This window comes from Papaver somniferum, chromosome 10, assembly GCF_003573695.1.
Source record: "Papaver somniferum cultivar HN1 chromosome 10, ASM357369v1, whole genome shotgun sequence".
NCBI lineage: Eukaryota > Viridiplantae > Streptophyta > Magnoliopsida > Ranunculales > Papaveraceae > Papaver > Papaver somniferum.
In genome coordinates, this window is record NC_039367.1 from 142,089,187 (window position 1) to 142,111,950 (window position 22,764).

The following is a 22,764-nucleotide window of genomic DNA, read 5'->3' on the forward strand; positions in this document are numbered from 1 at the left end:
TAGTTCATCAAGCAGTTTTATTCATTCCACGAGCCAACTCCATCATAACTTAGCAACACAAAACGTGTGGTCTGATCATCTGTGTCGACACACAAGCCGGCATGTGTCATGCCGGAAGAAATTTTCGCTGTACCCAAAAATGCACATGTCATAGTTTGGTTTTGTCCATGCAGTATGTTTTGCATTTGCCTGCTTAGTTCTCACATGTCTTAATTGGGGTTTCAAATGTGAAAATGAAATCAATGTGCGAATAACACTTGTTTGTTCTTTATTTCAATAAACCTCACTGATAGGAAGAGAGATTTGTTATACCTACCATACGAATAAGAAAAAAATACCCTCACAATGTAATTAGCGGGATCCTAATTCACAGACCTCTTGGCATGTAAACACACCAAGTGTCCGGCCAGTCATCTTAAAACTAAATGAGAATCATTAATATTAGGCTAATTTAGTTTCTTCAACTCAACAATCACAACACTGATGTTATCTTTACTTCCTTTAGCCATAGAAACTTCCGTCAGAAATGCCGCAGCCAGTGCTGCATTACTAGTATGATCTGAAGGTGATGACAATCCCCTTGATGAGGATCCTCTTGCTACTCTACCTTCGAGACATCTCCTTGCTATATTGCAAGCCATCTTGTTTGACATCACATCCCATAAACCATCACTAGCCAATATCACAAACTAATCACTTTCAGTTCGTGAAGTTATCGTGACCTCCGGGATGGATGTTACATATGGCTTGAGGTAGCGATCACCTGGGCGAAAGGAAAAATCAAAATTCGTGTTAGCAGCAGCAGAAGCATAGGAAACATCTATACCGATAATTTGGTAGCTAATTGAGCCGTGGTTTTATTCGAGACTTACTCGGTCTTATTGATAATTTTTATTGTTTTTTGATTGCATGTTCTTTCTTTCTCTCTTTTGTACTCTGCCCACAATAATATCAAAAACATTTCTGAATGAAACTTTAGTATGAAACTTTTTTTTTATCTGAAAGGGAGAGGTGATGTAGTATTGCTCAAGTACCTATAGATATTGAGGTAGCTAGTACACCAAGCACACGGTAACCATTCCAATCGATAACGGTTCCTCGGGCTGCTTCAATTCTCTCCCTCTCATCTTTCCTGTCATGCTTGAAATCGTATAATACAAATTACACTTAAAATATTTAAAACATCATAAAAACAAAAAACACATGAAAAATTTACAAGAATTGCCAAGTTTCACGAAGTTCACAAATACCAAGCAAAAACAACATTTCAATTATATAGATTTTGCCATTTTGGTGAAACCCATTAACCCCTGTACCTTGAAAGAAAGTAGCTAGAAAATTAGTTACCTTGTGGTCTTGGGAAAGTGGGACAGGTGAGCCAGCACGAGACAAAACAGCCCTGGAATCACCACAATTAGCAACAATAATCTTATCTTTACTGATCAAAGCAACCACTGCCGTTGATCCTATTGACTTTATATTTTCATCCTCAACTTCTTTCCCGCTAACTACTTTTTCGTCCATCTTTAGAAAGCAACTCACCCTAACATTCTCCCAGTCAATCTCATCAAGATTCGACGAACACTGAATCTCATTCACAAGTATCTTATGCAACTGCTCGCTACATAGATTTGCTACAGCGTACCCCGCATGTCCATCAAAAACAGCAAAAAAATTAAAATCATGATCACGTGTACTGTTACGAGTTGATGAAGGTATCAAACCTGGTATTACAGTAACAGCATCTTCCATTTCTCTTCTTCTGCCACACACAGACATGGATCCATGTGATGCTAATATCCCAACCTTTGGTATTGCTGGTACATCGTCTTTCTTACTATGATGATCATGATCATGATCATCTTCTATTATTTTCTTAGAGATCATTTCATTACTACCTCATGATGATAAAGCTCAGAATCCTAATATCATTTTCCTCCTTTAATAGAACTCTCGGAGCCGTTTAGAATTCGTAAATAAACTAGTAGAATGAATGACCTGACCTGACCTCTGTCACTATATTTGATAGAGATTTTTGACGTATTAGGACTTAATAAAAGGTGAAATTCCGTGTCCCACAAAGTCCTTGGCAACACCAAACAGGAATTTATGAGTAGAAAATAGTGCTTATGTTCCTGAAACGACGACGTACATGCGATTGCATGATCAATGCAGTAACGATAATTTTGGAGTCTGCTAATAATGTGTTTCAAAGTTTTGCAAGGGCGAAATTCACATAGCCAACTGCATGTACCAAGTACGGATATTACAACATCTCTTAGTTTCATCAGACATGAAAAGTATCAAGTTTGGCGAAACTTGAAAAGTACTCACTCTAGTTTGGCGCTTAATTACAGTCCCGAAGGCTTGAAATGGCTCAATTTTGAGTGCACAAAGTACATCTGGCGCGATGACATATATACCAAATGCTCTCAAAATATGGTTGAAATATGGGAAAGTCAATGCAATTCCTCTTGCGAGACAATATTGTTAAATGTTCGAGCGCATAACCTAAGAAGATTTTATATAAAGATGAGTTAGAAATATCATCTTTGAAGGTTTTGGATATTGTGTCGAGAATGTTTTGTTGTTCTTAATTCTTACATGCGTTTATTCATTTGTGCTTGAATTTGTTCTTGGCTTTGTCATCGTCAAATCAAACGATCAAAATAAAAAATATACTATATTACTATTAAATTCACTACCTAAATATTTATTAGGGAGTGCCACTGCCCACAAAATTGATCTCCCTTTCAAAGAAAGCGTTAACCTCATGTGAACCCAAATAACCATCCTAAAGCCAATTGGACGTCGAGGAAAAGCAGATGATCAGGAGGGCCTTCCTACTGCAATGCAGGGCCTATATCAATAGCTGTGCCAAGGCCCTCCTCTTCTAGCTATTGAAATGAACACCAGATCAGTTCTTGGGAAACGTCCAGATTCTTCGGAACCATAATTGGAGCCACATGTAAATAACTTTTCAATTGCCTTTGATTCTTGAGATGCACACCAATCTCTCTCGATCAAATACTAGAGTTGACAAATTTTACCATTTCTCGAGATTTATTAAAACCTCCATTGGTTGAATCAAAAAGAAATTTAGCTTTCCATTATATTAAGCAAAGTAAAAAAGAATTACAACACAACAAGCTTTAATTCAGAGTTAACAAGAACTTCAATAACATTCAAGCTTTCCCATTAAGAAGAAAACTTTGAAAACGTTAACATTACTGTACTTGGTTTTACATGGCATCGTAGCATAGTGGTAAAGTCCATGTAGGTTTATACGACCGAGTGGAATTCGAATCTCGTACATTCCGGAACTGGATCATGACGAAAGTGAAGAAGCTGGAGCCAAAGGAAGTTGCTCTTAGTCTTCTTCTTCGTTGTTGTCGTTAAGAACAAACAAATCTTCATTCTTCCTTAAACCAGCATGAATCAAAATAAAAACAACACTAAGAGAAACCGAAATAAGAATGTTAAGTGTAACATGGGTTAACAACAAAACTAAGATAGTAAAAACAGACAGCACAACTAAAACCACACGATCGTCAATATTCCGGTGAAGAATCACCAACTGTTCGTCGCGCAAGAAATAGAAGAACGACCATAAAGACATCATCAAAACAAAGACTAGTAACGAAACTGGATGCCGGAGCAAACTTAGAAAAAGACTTAGTAAGACGAGAATGGTATAGTTCATACGAAAGTAAGCTAGATTGATTTTGATTCGTGAAACCAAATCATTAAAAGTAGGTGGAATGTTGAAACCTTCTTGTGGTATCATTTCTTTCCAAGGCCTTGTAGTTGCTAGATCAGATCTTAGTCGGTCTTTTGCTCGTAAGAGAAGCTCTAAACCACCTGTTGATTCAGGTAATATTGGAGTTTGTACTGATTCATGGTCAGTCGCCATTTCTCTATACAAACTCAAATTCTGAGAGAAAATAAAGCTTAGAGCAGTTTGGAGTCTAGAGTGAGAAAAGTAAACAGAAGTCTGACTTAGGGTAGTTTATATAGTTGGAGAAATATGTGACCATAGATTAAGGTGTACTACTCTGGAGTCTGGAGCTAGGATGATGTAGCGTTTCTTGGAAATAGATCTTTAAGTTAGACTTATTGCTTTTTTTAACGTCATGGGAAGGGAAACATAAATGAAGGAAGGAACTAAAAGCATGGGTTAACTGGGAATCTCTCGACCGGGAGGAAAATGTTTATTGCCAGAACGTGTAGCATGGAAGTTGGGAAATTTAGTGTCCATTGTATGCACAGTTAATAACTGTGACGTGTAGACTCAATTAGGAGTATTTCTCAATGCAATAGTTAAATTGTGGGTTTCTACTCAATTAGGAGTATTTCTCAATGCAATAGTTAAATTGTGGGTTTCTTTAATGGCAGATGTGCCTCAAGTATCTTGAAATGTTGAAGAATCGTGATGAATTCAATGATCAAGATAACGCTTAGGCTCATCTATAACATCATAAAATTGGTGGAACAACTCTTTCTTTATGAAACATGAATAAACAGCGGTAACTTAATCTTATTTAAGAAATACCTTTAAAAGCTCCCAAATGGTTGTGAATTTTTTTTCTTCAAAATATACTATTCCCAAAAATCATCCCTTCTGATCAGCGCTATGACTACAAAGACATCCCTGAAAGTTTTAAAACTAATCTCCGGAGATTGTGGTATCCTCACCTTATTTAATATCACAATTTATAATTTATTCTTTATAGTTTACTCCAGCGTCTCAATACACCGTGTTTATCTTGTAAACCTCTTTTAGGTTAGCTTGCATTTTAAGCTTACACATAGAACTCCACAATGATCACTGGCTATTTAGCTTTGACGGTATAAATATTTGCAACAAATCAACTTACATAGCAAATTTGTCACACATTTGAGACACGCTAAAACCTATGAAGAGACCGGACGCATTACATGACACTTACTAAATTTTATTTTCATCGAAACTGGTGCTGAAATTGAACAAAAATGAAGCGGTGATCTCCACAAAATGATTACAAACATTACAAAACATGGTTACTGCTTGTTTTATCATGATCAATCTACAATTACTACACAGCCTTCAGCTCTACCAAAACTGAGCCACGGTGGTCACATGCCTAGGACTAAGCCTAAAACCTTCCGGATTCGAACCAGACTAGTGACCCAAGGATTAAAAGCTGCAACTACTACTACAGTCCTCTGCTTTACTAACTGAGCTAAGGTGAACATGACTTAAATTCGGTGCATAGAAAAGTAAACCGAACTCTGACTTTGGGAAGTTTATATAGTTGGAGAAATATGTGACCATAGATTAAGGTGTACTCTGGAGCTAGGATGATGTAGCGTTTCTTGGAAATAGATCTTTAAGTTAGACTGTGTTGCTTTACTTAACGTCATAGGAAAGGAAACATAAATGAAGGCAGGAGCTAGAAGAATGGGTGAACTGGGCATGTCGACCAGGAGGAAAATGTTCATAGAGAGAAACTCAATAACTTAGTGTCCACTGCTTAGTATGCACGATTAATTGATAACTGCAATGTTATTCTTATATGCTAACGATCCTTTCATGCCTATAGACTAGTCAATGTTATCAGCCCACGACTCAAGTAGCAATGTCCTCAACTTAATTCAAGATGACCAAGAAAGAAAAATCATGATTTCTTCTTCTCTTTAATTGCTCGGTGTCTCGAGCATTTTGAAAGGTAGAAGAATCGTAATAATTGTAACAATCTGGAGTCGCTCTTTTTGAAAAAATAAAAAATCACATTTTCATAAAATTTATACCATCTGACTCTATGACTATAAAGATATCAATACTTAAAAATTTTAACACTAAATACTCTTAGTTTCTTCCAAAAACCTAATATACCAGTTTATGATTTATTCTTTATAGTTTACTCCAACGTCTCATTTTACTTCCATACACCACATTTCTCTTGAATAACCTTCTTTCAGTAATTTGCTTGCATTTTATTAAAACTTTTTGTATAAAAATGTGTAACAAATCTGCTTTCGTAGCGAATTTGTTCCTCGCGTAATATGTGTTTTACATTTTTATCGTATGAGACGCTAAAGCTCATGAAGAGTCCTGACTCATTGCATGATACTTACGAAATCTTTTAATTACTTCACCGCAACGGGTCCTGAAATTGAACACAAACGAAGCGGGTGATTCCCACCATGAAATTACATATAAACATGGCTAGTGCTTGTTTATCATGACCAGTATACAATTACTACACAGTCTTCATCCCTACCAAAACTGAGCCAAGGTCAGATGTGAAGACTAATCCTAAAAATTTCCGAACTGTCGGATATGAACCAGACCAGTGACCTAAGGATTAAAAGCTTTAACTACTACTACAGTCCTCTGATTTACCGACTGAGCTAAGGACAGATATTTTTTAACCCAATACAATTAAGAGGATAAAAATGAATCAGCACACTCTTAACCTGGCTGAACAGAACACTACTTTACATGTGTATGCATTTTCACTTGCCGGCTCTTCAAAATTGCGGGAATGTAAAAGATACAAACGAAAAATGGCGACTACGGAATATCAGAAGAGATAGTTAGTCACTTGGTACGACTTGCTCCAAATAAGAGCAGGGCTGGCCCCATAGGGAAATCAGGAAAATGCCCACTTTGGGGCAGCAAAGCCTAGGGACAGCAAAATCCTAGTTTTACATTAAGGGGTATTCTTAAAACTAAAGTAAATATAGGGACTAACTAATGAAACTACAAAAGCATTTGTGGCAGGATTTTAATTGATATAGATGTTTGGGGACTTATGCTAATGAATCTTCTTTAAACTCACTAATATTTTTTTTTGTTTTTGGCATATGTTTTTTTTCCTTTGGTCTTTTGGGGCCTAAATCTAAAGAAGAAAGGTGTTTAGGTAGAGCTGTCAATTTCTAACCCGGCCCGCGGGTTGGACCTAGTTTGGCTTGTTTTAACCCGGCTCGGCTTGGCTTGTTGTCTAAACAAAACGGGTTAGGGTTGTCATATCTAGCCCTAGTAAAAACAAGCCGGGTTAGGGTCAACCCGTCAATTTCATGTGAGTTACTAATTTAGGAATTTTAAGTTACTAATTTAAGAATTTTAGGGTGTTGTGCTAGAAATCAAAGTTCATATTTCCTTAAATGATTTAATACAATCCAAATTTCATTTGATTTAGGATTACGGAGTAGTGATCCCTCTGCCCACTAATTTTTTTATACATTTAAGTGATTTTAGTTTCAACCACCCCATTTAACAAGCCAACCCGCAACCCATTAGAACCAACCCGTCTAGGATTAGGGTTGGGGTTTTTGGCTTGTACATGAATAGTACTAGGGCTAGGGCTGACCCTAACCCGTCCATGGCTTGTCAAGCTAGGGCCGGGTTGACCCTAGCTTGCCCGTTTGACAGCTCTATGTTTAGGTAACTATTGAAATCTCTTGTATTGTCGATTGGAAAATGTAACTCATTAATTTCTCTTCATTCCCCTCTTTTCTGATTCTAACACACATATAAATAGAGAACAAATAGGTTTTATATTTTGGTGAGAAGATGTTGGGTTTTTATCGCTCTATGTTATCATGATTAATCCAAATATTGTTAGAGGGTTATTGTGGGTGTTCAATTAGTTGATTTTGGTGTTTTTATGAAACTATTAATCCTTTGAAAGATTGGGATTTAGGATTTTAAAGTAAGAAATAATTATTTTCCGTTTGTGAAAAAGAATTGGGGGCATAAAAAATTCGCTTCTGAGCAAAAATTTCTCAAAGACCGGGATTAGAGAATTTTCCTACCTACATGATTCGAACCATCAAGTATTCTAGTTGTAGTGCAAAAATTTCCGACCTACCAGATGGGAACTAGTGACCTAAGGATTACTAATAACACAAAATTGGTTAAAAAGACCAAAATCAACAATTCCTGGGTGAAATGGACAGTTAGATTTTGATACTGTTTAAATGGACAAAAATGTAAAAATAGGCAGGATGTAACCAGTTTCATCGTGCCCATTTTCAATTATTTTTTCTTATTTTTAATTTACACAGGATGTATCCAGTTTCATCCTTGCTATTTTTTAAATTTAAGCTAGGATGAATCCAGTTTCATCCTTGCTATTTTTTTTTGGCCATTTCACCCAAACTATTTTTTACTCGTCCATTTGAACCGTGATTCAAAAATATTTGGACAAATGACCCATTTTCGTACTAATAAGGCTTGAATTGAATCAGTTGACCCTATTAACAAAGTCGGTACTCATGTAGAGAATAATAGATCGGTATGCACTTCCGGTAGCTGGCTCCTCAAATGAGTTGCTGCGGCAGTTAAAGAAATCGTACTAATGAAAATGTAAGTTGTATTGTCATAAAATTTAAAAAATGAATTCCTGACTTGCCGGATTCGAAACTTTTTAGAATTCCAACTTGCCGGACTCAAACCAGTGACCTAAGGATTAAAGCTGCAACTACTACAGTCCTCTGCTCTAGCAACCGAGCTAAGGTCGGATGATGACCAAATAGCACAAATTTATATGTTAAATCAATACTCATTTAACATAACCAAGACTAAGGATGCTCCGAAGAAGCTAACCTCGTTTTTTATCACATCGATTCATCTTGATACCTTGTTTTTTGAGTATCAAACGCTGAATATATAGCGTCCGCTCACTTAGATATTGATACATGCATCAAGTTGATTTACAGTTATTCTTACTCGTTGAAAAACAAATTGAGGATTCCCGTTTGAAGTTAAAAAACCCTTAAATTTGATCATTCTGATTTTGTGCACCTGATCACCATCTACATTGAGTTCATAGTTTTATGATTCCCGGCCTTCAATGTTGGGGAAGAAGAATTCAGCTTGCAACTTAGTTTACACCAACACCTTAATAAATAAGCGACCCAGTCAAGGAAGCGATGCACTTCAACCTCATTTTGGTGGTTGCGTTGATTTTTAATAAAATCGTTTAAGTAGACCTAGACACCAACATTATATCCTTGAATTGCAAAAAAATATTCACTCAATTATCATGGTTTGTTATCTTGTACTTAACAATTTTATGTTTGTTATTGAATGAAACATGTGAGACTCATGTTCAAGGCCCAATGATCCTATGGTATCTTTTACTCCAAGTTGACACAAGAAGTACTGGCAAACGAGTATAAATTTTGGACAACATGGAAATAAAAGTCATCTAACTGTTAAATTCTCTAGAAGAGGATCATTTTCTTAATGTGCTATATTTCCTTCAACTAGGGGAGTATAATATAATTTAGAAGAAAATTTAGAGTTTTTATTGTCAAAAGAGTATGGATGATAAAAGAAAAACAGCGAGACTCAGATATCGTCAAATATGTACGTATAGTGTAAAGATCTTGTTTGCTTTATGATAGATTTGAACTTATAACGCTTAACTAAACCTGCCAATAGAAAAAAGCTCAAGAACACCCATCTATCCCTATTCAAATGGAATTAGATTCACCGGAAAAGATTAAGTAGCCAAAATTTTGTTTTAATAGAACCTCATTTAGGGTGGCATATATCTTAATGAAATTAAGTATATCCAGTCTTTTAAGTAGACGTCTCAGCTCACCACTGGACACTGGCTTTTATATCCTCGAGTTGCGTAAAATGTTCAAATCAATTTTCCTCATAGTCTTATAATCTTGTTTAGCTATATGAACAATATTTTACCTATGTTATTACACGATCATGATGATAATAAAACACATGACTAACTCGTAAAAAATGACTACTTACTTTATGAAACTGTCCACCGAGTCCTAACGTACACGATTGTTTACCCCAAATCGACGATTAACTGTAATTGTGAGGGTAAATTTTCCGACGGCCACGTGTCAACATCCTAAGGGATGAATATATGATAAGATGATGGGATAGGAACACCGAATCTTACTCTAAAAAGGTAGGTTCGTCTGAATCGAGCCACCTGCTACAAACGCCACATGAATGACGCGTGTGAGGAGTGGTTGAATCCGCTCAGACGGTCAAGTGACAGGCGTGGATGAATCTACATCGCCATGGAATCCTCGGGCGATCTATACTACGACCCAGAGGTGATAGAGCACAGGTTCTCCTGAGAAGGACTACACGATGACGAGCAGAGCGAGACGACTCGGAGGGAGAACCAAGCAAGCCATCACGAGGGATAGTATAGAACCAGTCCGAAACGGCGAAGGCAGCTCGGCAAGACCAGGCCTTCACGAGTCTAATTTGCCTCTAAATACCAGTCCATGTAGAAGGAGATTGACAACTTATTTAACATTTTAGATGGTCTTTCTACAGAGAATTCCTGAGAGAGATCTAGAGATAGAGAGAATGAGAAGTGTAAGTGACATTTGTAGTTCTTTCAAGGGTAAGACCTTATAATCAATAAATAAAACATCTTCTTTCCCGTGGATGTAGGTATTCATGGCCAAACCACGTTATATGCTTGTGTTAATCTTTACTTTTCATGTTCTTTACATCTTGTTCATCTTGAATCTTGAATGTTTGAGTAGTTTATAGCCTTTAGATTCACATGGGTGTAGTCATCAGAAAAGATGGAACTACATTTTGGCTCTAGAAACAGAGAGGTATGAAGATCTATTCTACCTCCCTAACAACAGCTCTATATCATTTTCATAATCTCCATGAGAGAAGTGGATTTCATACCACTGTGTAGAATTTTGTTAGAATTTATGAGTAGAGCTCGGGCTCAATCACGATCCATGCGATCTGTGGAGTCTTGAAGACCCTCAAAATCAACAGATCTACATCCTTTTCATCGATTTTCTTTAAGATTTTTGTTCTTTCAAGATTTCTATGTCTTCCTCAAGATGCTCAGGAGAGTTGTAGATCAGAGTAAAAATGGAGTTTTAAACACTTCGGTGCTCAAACGATCTCCTCCATGAAAGTGCTGGGAAGAAATACTAGCCAGTAAACTTCATAAGAGAAATATCACCCTGTGAAAGTTGAAATACAGATTTTTCATGATGTTCATCATAAAACTCACAATAATCCAAGATCTCCTTCATAGAAACCTAACTCTAAGTCAAGGGGAAGGATTAATGAGTACATAATCATTCATCAAACTCAAAGTTTGTTCAAAATCAAAAGTTTAAAGATGATGAGAAATATTTCCTAGAATGGGAAGATATGCTCAATCGTCATAATTTCGTTTTTTCCCAATAGAGGTATAACGTGTTAGAGGAGGTATTTTTCTCAAAAAGAGAGACAAATAAAACACATTTTCTCCATCATTTAAAACCTCATGCAAGTAGGGAATGTTTTGAAATCTTCACATGTCTCCAAAATGTACTAAAAAGTCTTCCCGTGCAAAAGTTGTCCATTCTGAACTATGACTTAGTAATTGCACGTGACCTGCAAACTTAGGGTCCCACTTTTCTAGAAGAATAGACACATTAATCATTATTGCATATATCGCAATTAAGGCGATACGAGATGATCTACTCGTGCAACCCAAGGCGAAACTAGTGAAACCCACCAAGAAGGTCTAGACGACATGGAGCTAGGCGAGACGATGCACAAAAGTGCACTACCTGGAGAGGGACAACCCGATAATCAATATCGGGAGGGGTTAACAAATAACTCCAGCTCTGACGAAGAGGGAAACCCCTTCGAAGGACAAGACGATATCCATTTAACTCAACCAGGAGGGTTGAACGGTTTGCTAAGGCAAACGGTGAACTATGAAACAAAGAAGGACGAACCTTCTAACCATGGTAATACCACTGCGACCATATCAGCCATCCTGAAATCGCATGAGGCGAAGGATGAGAGAATGAAAAAGCTAGAAAGACGTAACAGGAGGCTAGAACGGAGAAACAGCAGGCTGAAGCGCAAAACAAAGAAAAGGGTGCCACTTGCTACCATATAGGAGACCCCCGAGGAGGAGAATCCATTTGAAAACTTGCAAGACGATGAGCGAGTCAATATCCCTGACACCTCAAACGAGGAAACAGCGGATCACTTTCCCAAGGGAAGCAAAGACGTCCTAAACGAAGAGGATAGTCCATCCGAGGGACCATCTGATGTTGATCCCAAGCATAAGCGAGAAAGGAATAAAAATGACGAAACCAAATGCGTGGTCGAGAATCTCACCACCGCTAATCCCAAGAGAGGGGAGACCTCGAAGTCAACTCGTTCTAAGATTGTATCGTACACCGAACAATCGATTAAGACTCAGGGCGATCTATATATCGCCGTCGGGAAATCTCTTTCTCACCCGAGAGAGCACAGGGAAGAAAGAAGAAGACCGACACGAGGCACATAGACGATCAGTTACAGGCCCGACTCTGCCATTTAGAGGCTATGTGTAGAGAATCCACAGAAAAACAAGAAAGCAAGAAGTTTGCAGAGGTAATGCAGGAGGCAGGACAATCTCCCTTGCCCGAGAACCTATTAACACAACCATTTCCAAGGAAATGTTCCCTTCCGTCGTTCACAGGTCCATTCACTGGGATCGGGGATGCAATTGAACATCTTAGAACTTACCGCATGACGCTAACCCAGTGGGATCAGTACGATGTGGTGTTGTGTAAGTTTTTCCCAGCTAATATAAAATTAGAGGCCCTAATGTGGTTCAACAATTTATCGAAAGGATCGGTAAATCATTCGCTCACCTTTCCAAGTTGTTCTTAGAAACATACATTCACAATAGCAGAGTCAAACCTGAAGTTGACGCACTGTTCCAGTTTGCCCGTGGACCAAATGAGTCACTCCGCTCTCTGGTAACACGATGGAGAAAATTATGCGCCGAGATCGGAAGAGTCTCTGAGGCCTACGCGATCTTGGGCTTCAGAAATAGTCTGAGAAAGACAGACCCCATATTCGTCCGCATATGAAACCATGCCAAAGAATTTGGGAAAGCTGAGAAAAATCCAGGAGGATTACGTGGCCCTTGAAGAACTTCAAGACGGTACTTACGATAAACTGGTAAAAGGAACCAACAGAGGAGCAAATGTGGTAGAACTGCAGAACCCTCAGGTGCCAGCCCAAAGAGCAGGGCGACCCAACAACGGGTCAACCCAGTGCGATAAACATCGGAGTGGAGGATGGAAAGGGCGAGACCAAGCCCAACAAAATAAGCGAAAGTTTGTAGACCCAGTCTACACGAAACTAAACACCCCCGTGTATGAGATCCTCTAGAAGATCGGCGAAAAATACAAAATCACTTACCCATAGAACAGAGGTCAGCAGCCCGAGCGGGCCAAAAATGAAACTGACTTCTGCGAGTTCCATCAATTCCATAGTCACACGGCAGACTCGTGCAGAGACTTGAAAAATATGGTGCATGATATGATCGATGAAGGTAAGCTCCAAGAGTACATCGCGCAACCAGCGATCCAACCAGCCACTGGGCACCCATACATCGTGTGGAAATCCCTCGTGAGACACAATATCTAGGATGCAATACGATATGGCACTCAGTTATCATTGCTCCCACTCCTGAAGGAAATATCACATGACGAATTCACAAACGAAACTTCGAAAGTGAGGAAGTGTTTAGTATAGTTAGAGAGCCCCCCATTGAGGAGTGTTTGAAATTGCCTATTATATTTTCAGCCTCGGAGGCACCTGATGGAGGATGGAACCACAACGATCCGCTAGTGGTCACGATGGCCATCGCACTTCTCGAACACAAAGGCGAGGAAGAAAAACCTAAGGCATTGCCATGGGCCATGCCTAAAATCCTGATCGATGGAGTAAGCTCTGTAGAGATCTTATTTTATGAAACATTCAAACAGATGGGTCTTAGAGATGACTGCCTAATACCCTCCACCTACAACATATTTGGCTTCAACGGCTCGTCGAACCGCCAAAGGGGCGAGGTGACATTGGAAATCCGGGTAGGAAAAATCCTCACCTTAACCACTTTCTGTGTAATGGATGTGCTTTCACCCTACACAGCTATTGTCGGGCGATCCTGGGTCCATGGGATCAAAGGATTTGCCTCGACTTACCATTAGAGGCTAAGGTTCCCTACACCCGATGGAGTCGCAGAAATCAGCAGAGACTCTGGTGAGGAAAAATATTGCTACAAGATAGACGTTCAGAATGGCGAAAACAAAGTAAATTCCACGGGGGAAAATAAGAAAAGGGCCAAGAATGCTAAGAGCCACGCTGAAATCGATGGCTACATAGCGGTAACAAACAAAGCAAGGCGCTCAAACAATGTACAAATCTCGGATAATATGCCCATGTCGGACTCGCCCATGGGCCCCATACGAAACCTCTCTGATATCGGAGAACTTAAGTCAAACTTCTCGGCTTCGGAACCAACAAAAGAAGTAAACATCAGAACACCCAAAAATCCGGGTATGGTTAGAATTGGAACTCTCCTCGACAAGGAGGAACAAGAAAAATTAGTGCAAGTACTAAGAGAATATTCCGTGGAAGACATGCCTGGAATAGATCCAGAAGTCTGCTGCCATCATTTGAAAATCAATCCTAAACATAAACTTGTGAGGCAAAAGATGCGAAATGTGGCGCCAGAATACCACGAAGCAATTCAAAAAGAATTAAAAAAGATGGAGCCATCATGAGTCATCCGAGAAGTGCAATATCCGACATGGATATCTAACATGGTGATAGTACCAAAGAAAAATGGAGGAGTGCAGATTTGCATTGATTTTAGTGATCTTAATAAAGCCTGTCCGAAGGAAAACTTTCCACTCCCCAACATCGACCAGCTCGTAGAAGCAACATCCAGATATGGACTACTATCTCTAATGGATGGATACTCGGGATACAACCAGATCTCACTCGTCGAGGAAGATCAAGAGCATACCACCTTCTTCACTCCCCGAGGTCTATATTGTTACGCTAAGATGTCATTCGGACTAAAGAACGCAGGCGCGACTTACCAAAGAATGGTGGAAAAAATGTTTGACAATTGGACATATAAAACCCTAGAGGTATATGTGGATGATATGCTTGTCAAGAGCAAGCTCCCACGGGACCACGCAAGCGATCTCAAAGAGATATTCGAACAAATGTGAAAGTTTAGTATGAAAATTAACCCGGCAAAATGCACCTTTGAAGTAACCTCAGGAAAATTCTTGGGATATTTAGTCACCAAACGAGGCATCCAAGTTGACCCAGATAAAGTACGGGCCATACTAGAAATGCCCTCGACCGCCACGGTCAAGGACGTGCAGAGGCTAAACGGTCGATTGGCGTCCCTGGGAAGGTTCATCGCCAGATCGTCCGATAAACTCAAAGACTTCTTCAACACCTTGAAGAAGGGAGAAAAATTCTCATGGAGCGCTGAGTGCGAAGAAGCCTTCCAGAGGATTAAGGAGCATCTATCTACTTTACCAATTCTACAAAATGCTAACCCAGGCGAGAACCTTTGCACTTATCTGTCAGCAACTAACACCTCGATTAGTGCGGTGCTAACTCGGATAGACAAAGAAGTAGAACATCCCATTTACTTCATAAGCAAGACTCTGACATCGGCAGATAAGAACTATTCCAATATCGAGAAGATAGTCTTATCTATGCTCATACTGTGACAGTCATCACAAAAGCTCCGTTAGAATCTATGTTAGACCATGCCGACAGGGCAGGTAGAATCTCCAAATGGGGAGCACAAATTAAAGAATTTGGGGTGAAATACCAAGCCAAAACAGCAATAAAAACCCAGGTGGTTGCAGATTTCTTAGACGATTTCCCTCTAGACGATGCCGACGAAATCGAAAAAAAACCCGGAATGGAGGACGAGCTAGAAGATCCTCCCGAGCTACTTCACTCGGACAACCAAAGACGTTGGGAAGTCTTTGTGGACGGATCATGCAATTCATAAGGATCTGGCATCGTAATGGTCTTTACGACCCTGACAGGTCGAAGGATCGTTTACAGCTTAAGGCTAGAATTCCACGCTACAAACAACATAGCTGAATACGAGGCAGTAATACATGCCATCTGAGTAATGATTACGCTCGGAATCACTGAAGTCAGGCTTACGAGCGACTCACAGCTTATTGTTCGACAGATCGACGGAATATATCAGGCTGCTGACCCATGTTTGTAGTGATATCTCCAACTGGCCAAACACTACATCGAACAAATACCAAATATCACGTTCCGATATTTAAACAGGAACAACAATAGGCACGCAGACGCCTTATCATTCATAGCCTCCATGACAGTAGACCCGGAGGCTACAAACGTTCGAATTGAAAGGGTCATGCTCCCCTACATCCCCCTAGAAGGAGACATGGAAATACTCAATGTAGGCTCAGCCACCCAAGCAGAGGCCCTGCCCGAGGACGACTGGAGAACACCAATCATGAATTACCTAGCCAACGTCGATCGCCCAAGCGACCAGCATCTCGCACACAAAATAATATCACGATCTGGGAATTACCAGCTCAGGGATGGAATTCTATATAAACAGTCATAACTAGGACCCCTATTCAAATGCCTTTCCTTTGCTGAAGGCCAAGAGATACTAAGGGAGATACACTATGGTTACGTAGGGAACCATAGTGGGGGACGATCCTTAGCTCACAAAGCGAGATTGCAAGGATGATTTTTGCCTCACATGAACGAGGACTCAAAGAAAATGGAAAAGTCCTGCATATAATGCCAAAAAATTGGCAAAAGAAGGCATGTACCTTCAACGGATCTAAAGTCTGTCATAAGCCCCTGGCCATTCGCCAAATGGGGAGTCGACATCGTTGGACCCCTACGAGATGGAACAGGACAACGAAAATACTTAATCGTTGCCACATACTACTTTACAAAATGGGTAGAAGCCTCATACCCAAGACACATCCGAGACCATGATGTCTTTAAGTTTCTTTTTGAACATATCATATGTCGTTTCGGTATCCCAGCCGACATCGTATCAGACAATGGCGCCCAACTCTGAGGGAAAAATATTGATCTTCTCTTAAACTGTTTCAAGATCAGGAAAAATAAATCCACACTCATCTATCCCGAGAGCAATGTCCAGGCAGAGGCAACTAATAAAACCATTGTTGACATGCTCAAGAAGAAGCTAGATGGATACGGTGCCAGTTGGTGCGATCAGTTGCATAACGTTCTTTGGGCCTACCGAACCACTCGGAGAGAAGCAATAAGGATGACTCCCTTCTCTCTCACATATGGCTCGAAAGCGACCATCCCAACCGAAGCAATGATCCCTGGGAATAGAGTTGTGTAAAGGAACTTGATTATAAAAGGGATTAAATTAAGAGTTAAGTTAATGAGAGAAGTTAATGGGAGGAATAAAAGTAACGGTTTGACATTAAAAGGGAGAAATAACTCCCCAATAAATACACATTAAAAATCTAATTCATTGTCTTAGGTAAAAACAATATGTTAATTGATTTGTTGCTCAATCTGGACCATTCTTTATATGCCAGAAATGTAACTGAATAACTTAGATACGTGCCTCAATCTGGACCGTCCTTTATGTGTCCAACCTGTACATATCCGTCCAAATAAAAAAAAATCATTGTCCCTTATAATATATAATAAATATTTGATCAGTACCTTTTGACTGCATAGACATAAAAATTGTGTAAGGCACCATGAATCCATTGATGTTAAACAAAAAATTAAAAAGAAAGGCCAACAACAATGATCCAACTAAGAGTATGAACAGTTAAGAAATGTTATTTACATACCCAAGTTAAGGACATAACAATGAAACAGCCGTTTTCTTCGTCATTTATTTTCACTCCATGTAAATTCTATGATTTTGGCCTGAAGAAGTCAAAGTCTAATTGAACAATTCCCTGCCCAGAGAAAAATAAATAAAAAAATGTGTAAAAAAATAGAAATTAAATGGTATGGTATTAAAAAACATCTAACATAAGAATGAGAACGAATAGATAACAATCATATTTGATTAGTATTTTTGACTGCAAATGAAAAAACAAAACTGGGATAAAAAAATTATTGATTAAAAGAATCAATGAGAAACTAAACTGATCAAATACAATATTTGATCAATATCTTTTGACTGCATAAATGACATAAAACTTAGGCGTGAAGCGCCATGAATTCATTGACGTTAAACAAACAATTAAAGAGAAAACCTAACAACAATTATCTTAATCACCCAAAACAATAGTGAATCATACCTTGGGAATAGAGTTGTGCAAATATGAACCTTTGGGAAAGGATTTTGATTATAAAAAGGATTAAATTAAGAATTAAGTTAATGGGTAATGAGAGGAGTTAGTGGGAGGAATAAAAGTAACTCCCAAATAAATGGACAATTTCCTTTTTTATATGCCTAATGGGAGGAATAACTCCCAAATAAATGACATTAAATCCGTGGGCAATCAATTTAAATTCATTATCTTAGGTAAAATTAATATTATGTGAATTAATCTGGACCATTCTTTATATGCCTAAAATATAGATTGAAAATCTTAAATATGTGGCTCAATCTGGACCTGTATTTGATCAGTATCTTTTGACTGCATAAATGACATAAAACTTAGGCGTGAAGCGCTATGAATTCATTGACGTTAAACAAAAAATTAAAGAGAAAATCTAACAACAATTATCTTAATCACCCAAAACAATAGTGAATCATACATTGAGAATAGAGTTGTGCAAAGATGAACCTTTGGGAAAGTATTTTGATTATAAAAAGGATTAAATTAAGAATTAAGTTAATGGGAGGAGTTAGTGGGAGGAATAAAAGTAACTCCTAAATAAATAGACAATTCCCTTCTTTATATGCCTAATGGGAGGAATAACTCCAAAATAAATGACATTAAATCAATGGAAAATCAATTTAAATTCATTATCTTAGGTAAAATTAATATTATGTGAATTAATCTAGACCCTTCTTTATATGCCTAAAATATAGATTGAAAATCTTAAATATGTAGCTCAATCTGGACCATTCTTTATATGCCAGAAATGTAACTGAATAACTTCAATATGTGCCTCAATCTGGGTCGTTCTTTATTTGTCCAAACTGTAGATCTCCGTCCAAATAGAAAAACACCATTGTCCCTTATAATATAGATAGATGTTATAATTGGAACGCCAAAATCGGCATTTGAAAGAAGCTATTACAATATATAAACGGACTCCTTATGAGAATGAGGTTCCTTCAACCCTTTTCTGGTAAAGTGGGGTTCTTTAAAACATGTTCTAAAAATGGTTTTGGCTATCCAGGCTACCAATTTCGAGCTTGGTACGGGGTTCAATCTAAGAATTAGCTTTACAATTATGAAGGAATTGAGCCTGTTCGCGGATATTTCCTACCGGTAATCTCAAAACTAACATAATATGCAATTTTTTTCGAAAAAAAATCATACAAAAAAGTGGTGAATGTAAAAAAATACATGGAGAAAAGAATAAATGAGCTAGTTGTTACTTCTGACATCTTCCCGATTACAAATTAAGGTGTTCAGAGTGTAACCTTTAAAAACCATATAATATGAATAAACCAATTAAAGAGAGAATATCGAAGTTTATGGGGATAATTCTTTAATGGGGACGTTTCCCGACGTGGCATTGAGAAAAAATGATATGTTGACATGTGTCTTTCCTATTAATTAATCTCAATAAAATTCAGTTTCCAAAAATATAAAATTAGAGAAAAAACTTGTTATGTTAATTGATTATGTTATATTTTAATTTGATATTGTTGGAAATATAATTTGTCGAACAATTAATAGGCAGGGAAATGTGAACATAGCACTTGTTTCCCATGTCCTCATCAAAAAGCGTCCTCATCGATATGTATCATGTTTATGGGCCTAACTAATTAACCTAAAGGTTACCGATATAAACTGCATGAACTTAAGATTCCCATGTTATGTGGGGTTAATAGCATGCCCCCTCACGTGTAGTCTCGTTGGGACTAACACGTGAATATTATATCTGTAACACGAAGTAGTGGTGCGGTCAAATGACTCTTTACTGATTACCTTCTTTAATACCATATTGAAGTCATGGGCCTAACCAACTTTGAAAACAGACTTGCAAAATTAGGATTAACCAATGCTTATAAACTTTAGGTTCTCAAACTTCATATATTATATGGGACGAATAATCTCGACGAGATACACATGACAATGAAAATTAATTACCCAATTATTTTTCCTTTGATATTATCATAAATTTTGTGGTTGCTTTCTCTCTTTAATAATTTCTTTAAATTTAGGTTTTATCTTACGTTATTGTGGATGGCGTCAAAAGAAAAAGCGGCTTACATCATGGTTTAAGAAACAAATTTTTCTAGGAATATAAGAGCATCTCCCATAGTGGGTTATGAAAATCTTAGGCAGAGGTTTTCCTAAAACCGTACTTGTGAAGGTTTTCATATATGACGACACTATAATATTTGAATAGTCATCTCTAATGCCCGGGGATGTTAATTACAGTTTAGATTTTCCTAAAAATTTGCTACATCCTACTTACAGAATCGATTCCAGGATGCAAAAAACCGAAGACAATTAAATCGTAGGTGGTTAACATAAAACAGTTTAAATACTTTGTCTAACTCAAAATCCAACGGTTGGGTTGTTAATTATAAAGCAATGACATCGAATTTGTTAGAGGCCTAGCTAGTCGAAAGTCCAGTTAAGACTATGTCATCAAATAGTTTTAGAAAAAAATTTAGAGGCCTAGTCAGAAGTCCAGTTAAGACTATGTCATCAAATGAATTTGTTAACAAATTCGATTTTGACAATACCACTCGTCTTTAAGGATCCTATTATTGGAGATGAATTTTTTAGAAAATTTGATTTTAAATTCTATTTAGCTACCAGATTTAAGACTTTGATCCATTATTGGAGATGCTCTAAGTATATTACAGCTCGTTTCATGAAATTTAGAACACATACAATTGCATACGTATTATACAATCAAAAGTTCTGAAACACTCATGTGTATTTCCATCGAAACAATTTACAAGGCATTAGACCATGAGGCAACTCTAACATCTTGAAAAGATTATATTCACATGTCAATTAGATGTTTATAATAAAAAATACAATACACTGGTAATGGAAAAGAGCAATTTTAGAACTGTCGGAAAGGAAGAAAAATAAAAACAAAGAAGTATAACTTTTTCATTAGGACAGAATGAGGTTACTATGGTTAATTTTCTTGACCATTATAAAAATTGATTAAGAAACATAAAAGTTTTCTTTACTGCACTCTTGATAGTTTACTCCAATGTCTTAAAAAAAATTAGTTGCGTTACCGTTTCATCCTATTAAATTGCACTTTAAGTTTCGGTAGGATCTTATTTCTTTTTGGTTTTGTGTTTAATTTCATACGATTCTTAGATAACATTAGCATTTATATGTCCCCTCTATCGGAAACATAAAATAAAATCACTTGCATTGGATGATATCATTTTTATCATGTTTACCCAGTCACATAAGACATACAAAAAAAGTGTAATTATTTACTAATTTAAAATAAATGCATTTCCATCGGTAAGTTTTACGTACAAAGTAGGATGACAAACTAAATACAAGGGTTTTCAAGAAAGTCTTATGTAGACCTTCAGAATGATTTTCATGGCATCAATTTAGTTACAACCACCTATAAATTCTAAGGTTAAAAACTCACATTATTGAAAATGGTTATAAGCCAAAAAGTAATATTTTTCCAAAAGGTATAAATTTGTAAACTTTCACAAATAAGGGTTTAAAAAATACCTCTGCATAAATTTTTTAACACCCATTGGTGGAGATGTTCTTAGGCTATTTCTCTATGTAGCATATGAACTTTTTCTCATTTGGATTTGTATATTGGAAATTAAGACCACATAGGTCCATATACTACCCTAATAAAATAATAAATTTGTTGATAAATAAGTGATAATAAGAACAATCTATATAACCAAAATCATTTTTTTAGTTACCGACTAAAACAGGAAATTAAGTTTTTAATGATCTATTTAGATACCACAAAGGAAGTTGTTGAAAGGTTTAGAGATGCACTTAATTTCATTAGTTCATTAGTATTACGATTCTTGTTCTTTACCTGAACAAGTCGTGTGTTTCCAATTTCATCATCATTTTCCTCTATATAATTTACTTCAACACTTTAGCAAAATAGTCTCAGGCAACCCTACAAAAAAGTACACTTCAACTTTTTGCGAAAATCTCATTTCGTTTCAGTTGGTGAGTTAAATTTAATAAAGTTGTTAAACGATTAAACATTAGACGCCAACTTTTATATCCTTCAATTTTAATATATTATTTTTGCTACGTAGACTGAAAAGGCGGCACGAGAAACATTGGTACTCAAGAAAGAACCAAAAGTTAATATTACATTATGGTTTTTGTTCCTTTCACAAACAATTTTCATCAAACCCCAGTACTTTGAACCATTGATGTAAAAGCTGGTGGATGTTATATTTTCAATTAATTACGTTATGAATCTATTGTATATAGTTTAATCCAATACACTTCAACATTTTGTAGGATCACATATCGGAGACCGAGTTAAGTTTTCTAAAATTGTTAAGTAGACACTAGATGATAACTTTTATATCACTGACAGACCTACAGCTGGGCTAATCCGTGCTTTAGTCCAGGTAATCGTCACAGTCCAACAACCTAAAAATTGAAATGCTATACTGGACCAAGCCTATTAACCCAGGTCGAGAAAAAATTAAAACTTCTTGGTTCCGTCCCTGTTTTATATCCTTCAAATGCAACATACATTCACCAAATATTCTGGGTAGTTTTGATATTTTGTTAGCTCTTTTACGTTTTTTATTAAATGAATCTAATAAA

At 37.3% G+C, this 22,764-nt stretch overlaps 1 protein-coding gene and 1 pseudogene across 1 annotated transcript; both read right to left on the minus strand.

The window, feature by feature from the left end:
• Positions 1 to 446: 446 nt before the first annotated feature.
• Positions 447 to 1,887, minus strand: LOC113316368 (annotated as a pseudogene).
• Positions 1,888 to 3,082: 1,195 nt separating this feature from the next.
• LOC113317581 (PRA1 family protein F2-like) lies at positions 3,083 to 3,961 on the minus strand. Its single transcript, XM_026565741.1, has one exon. The coding sequence runs from the start codon at positions 3,911 to 3,913 to the stop codon at positions 3,371 to 3,373; it is 543 nt and encodes a 180-aa protein (XP_026421526.1). The 5' UTR covers positions 3,914 to 3,961; the 3' UTR covers positions 3,083 to 3,370.
• Between the last annotated feature and the right edge of the window lie 18,803 nt (positions 3,962 to 22,764).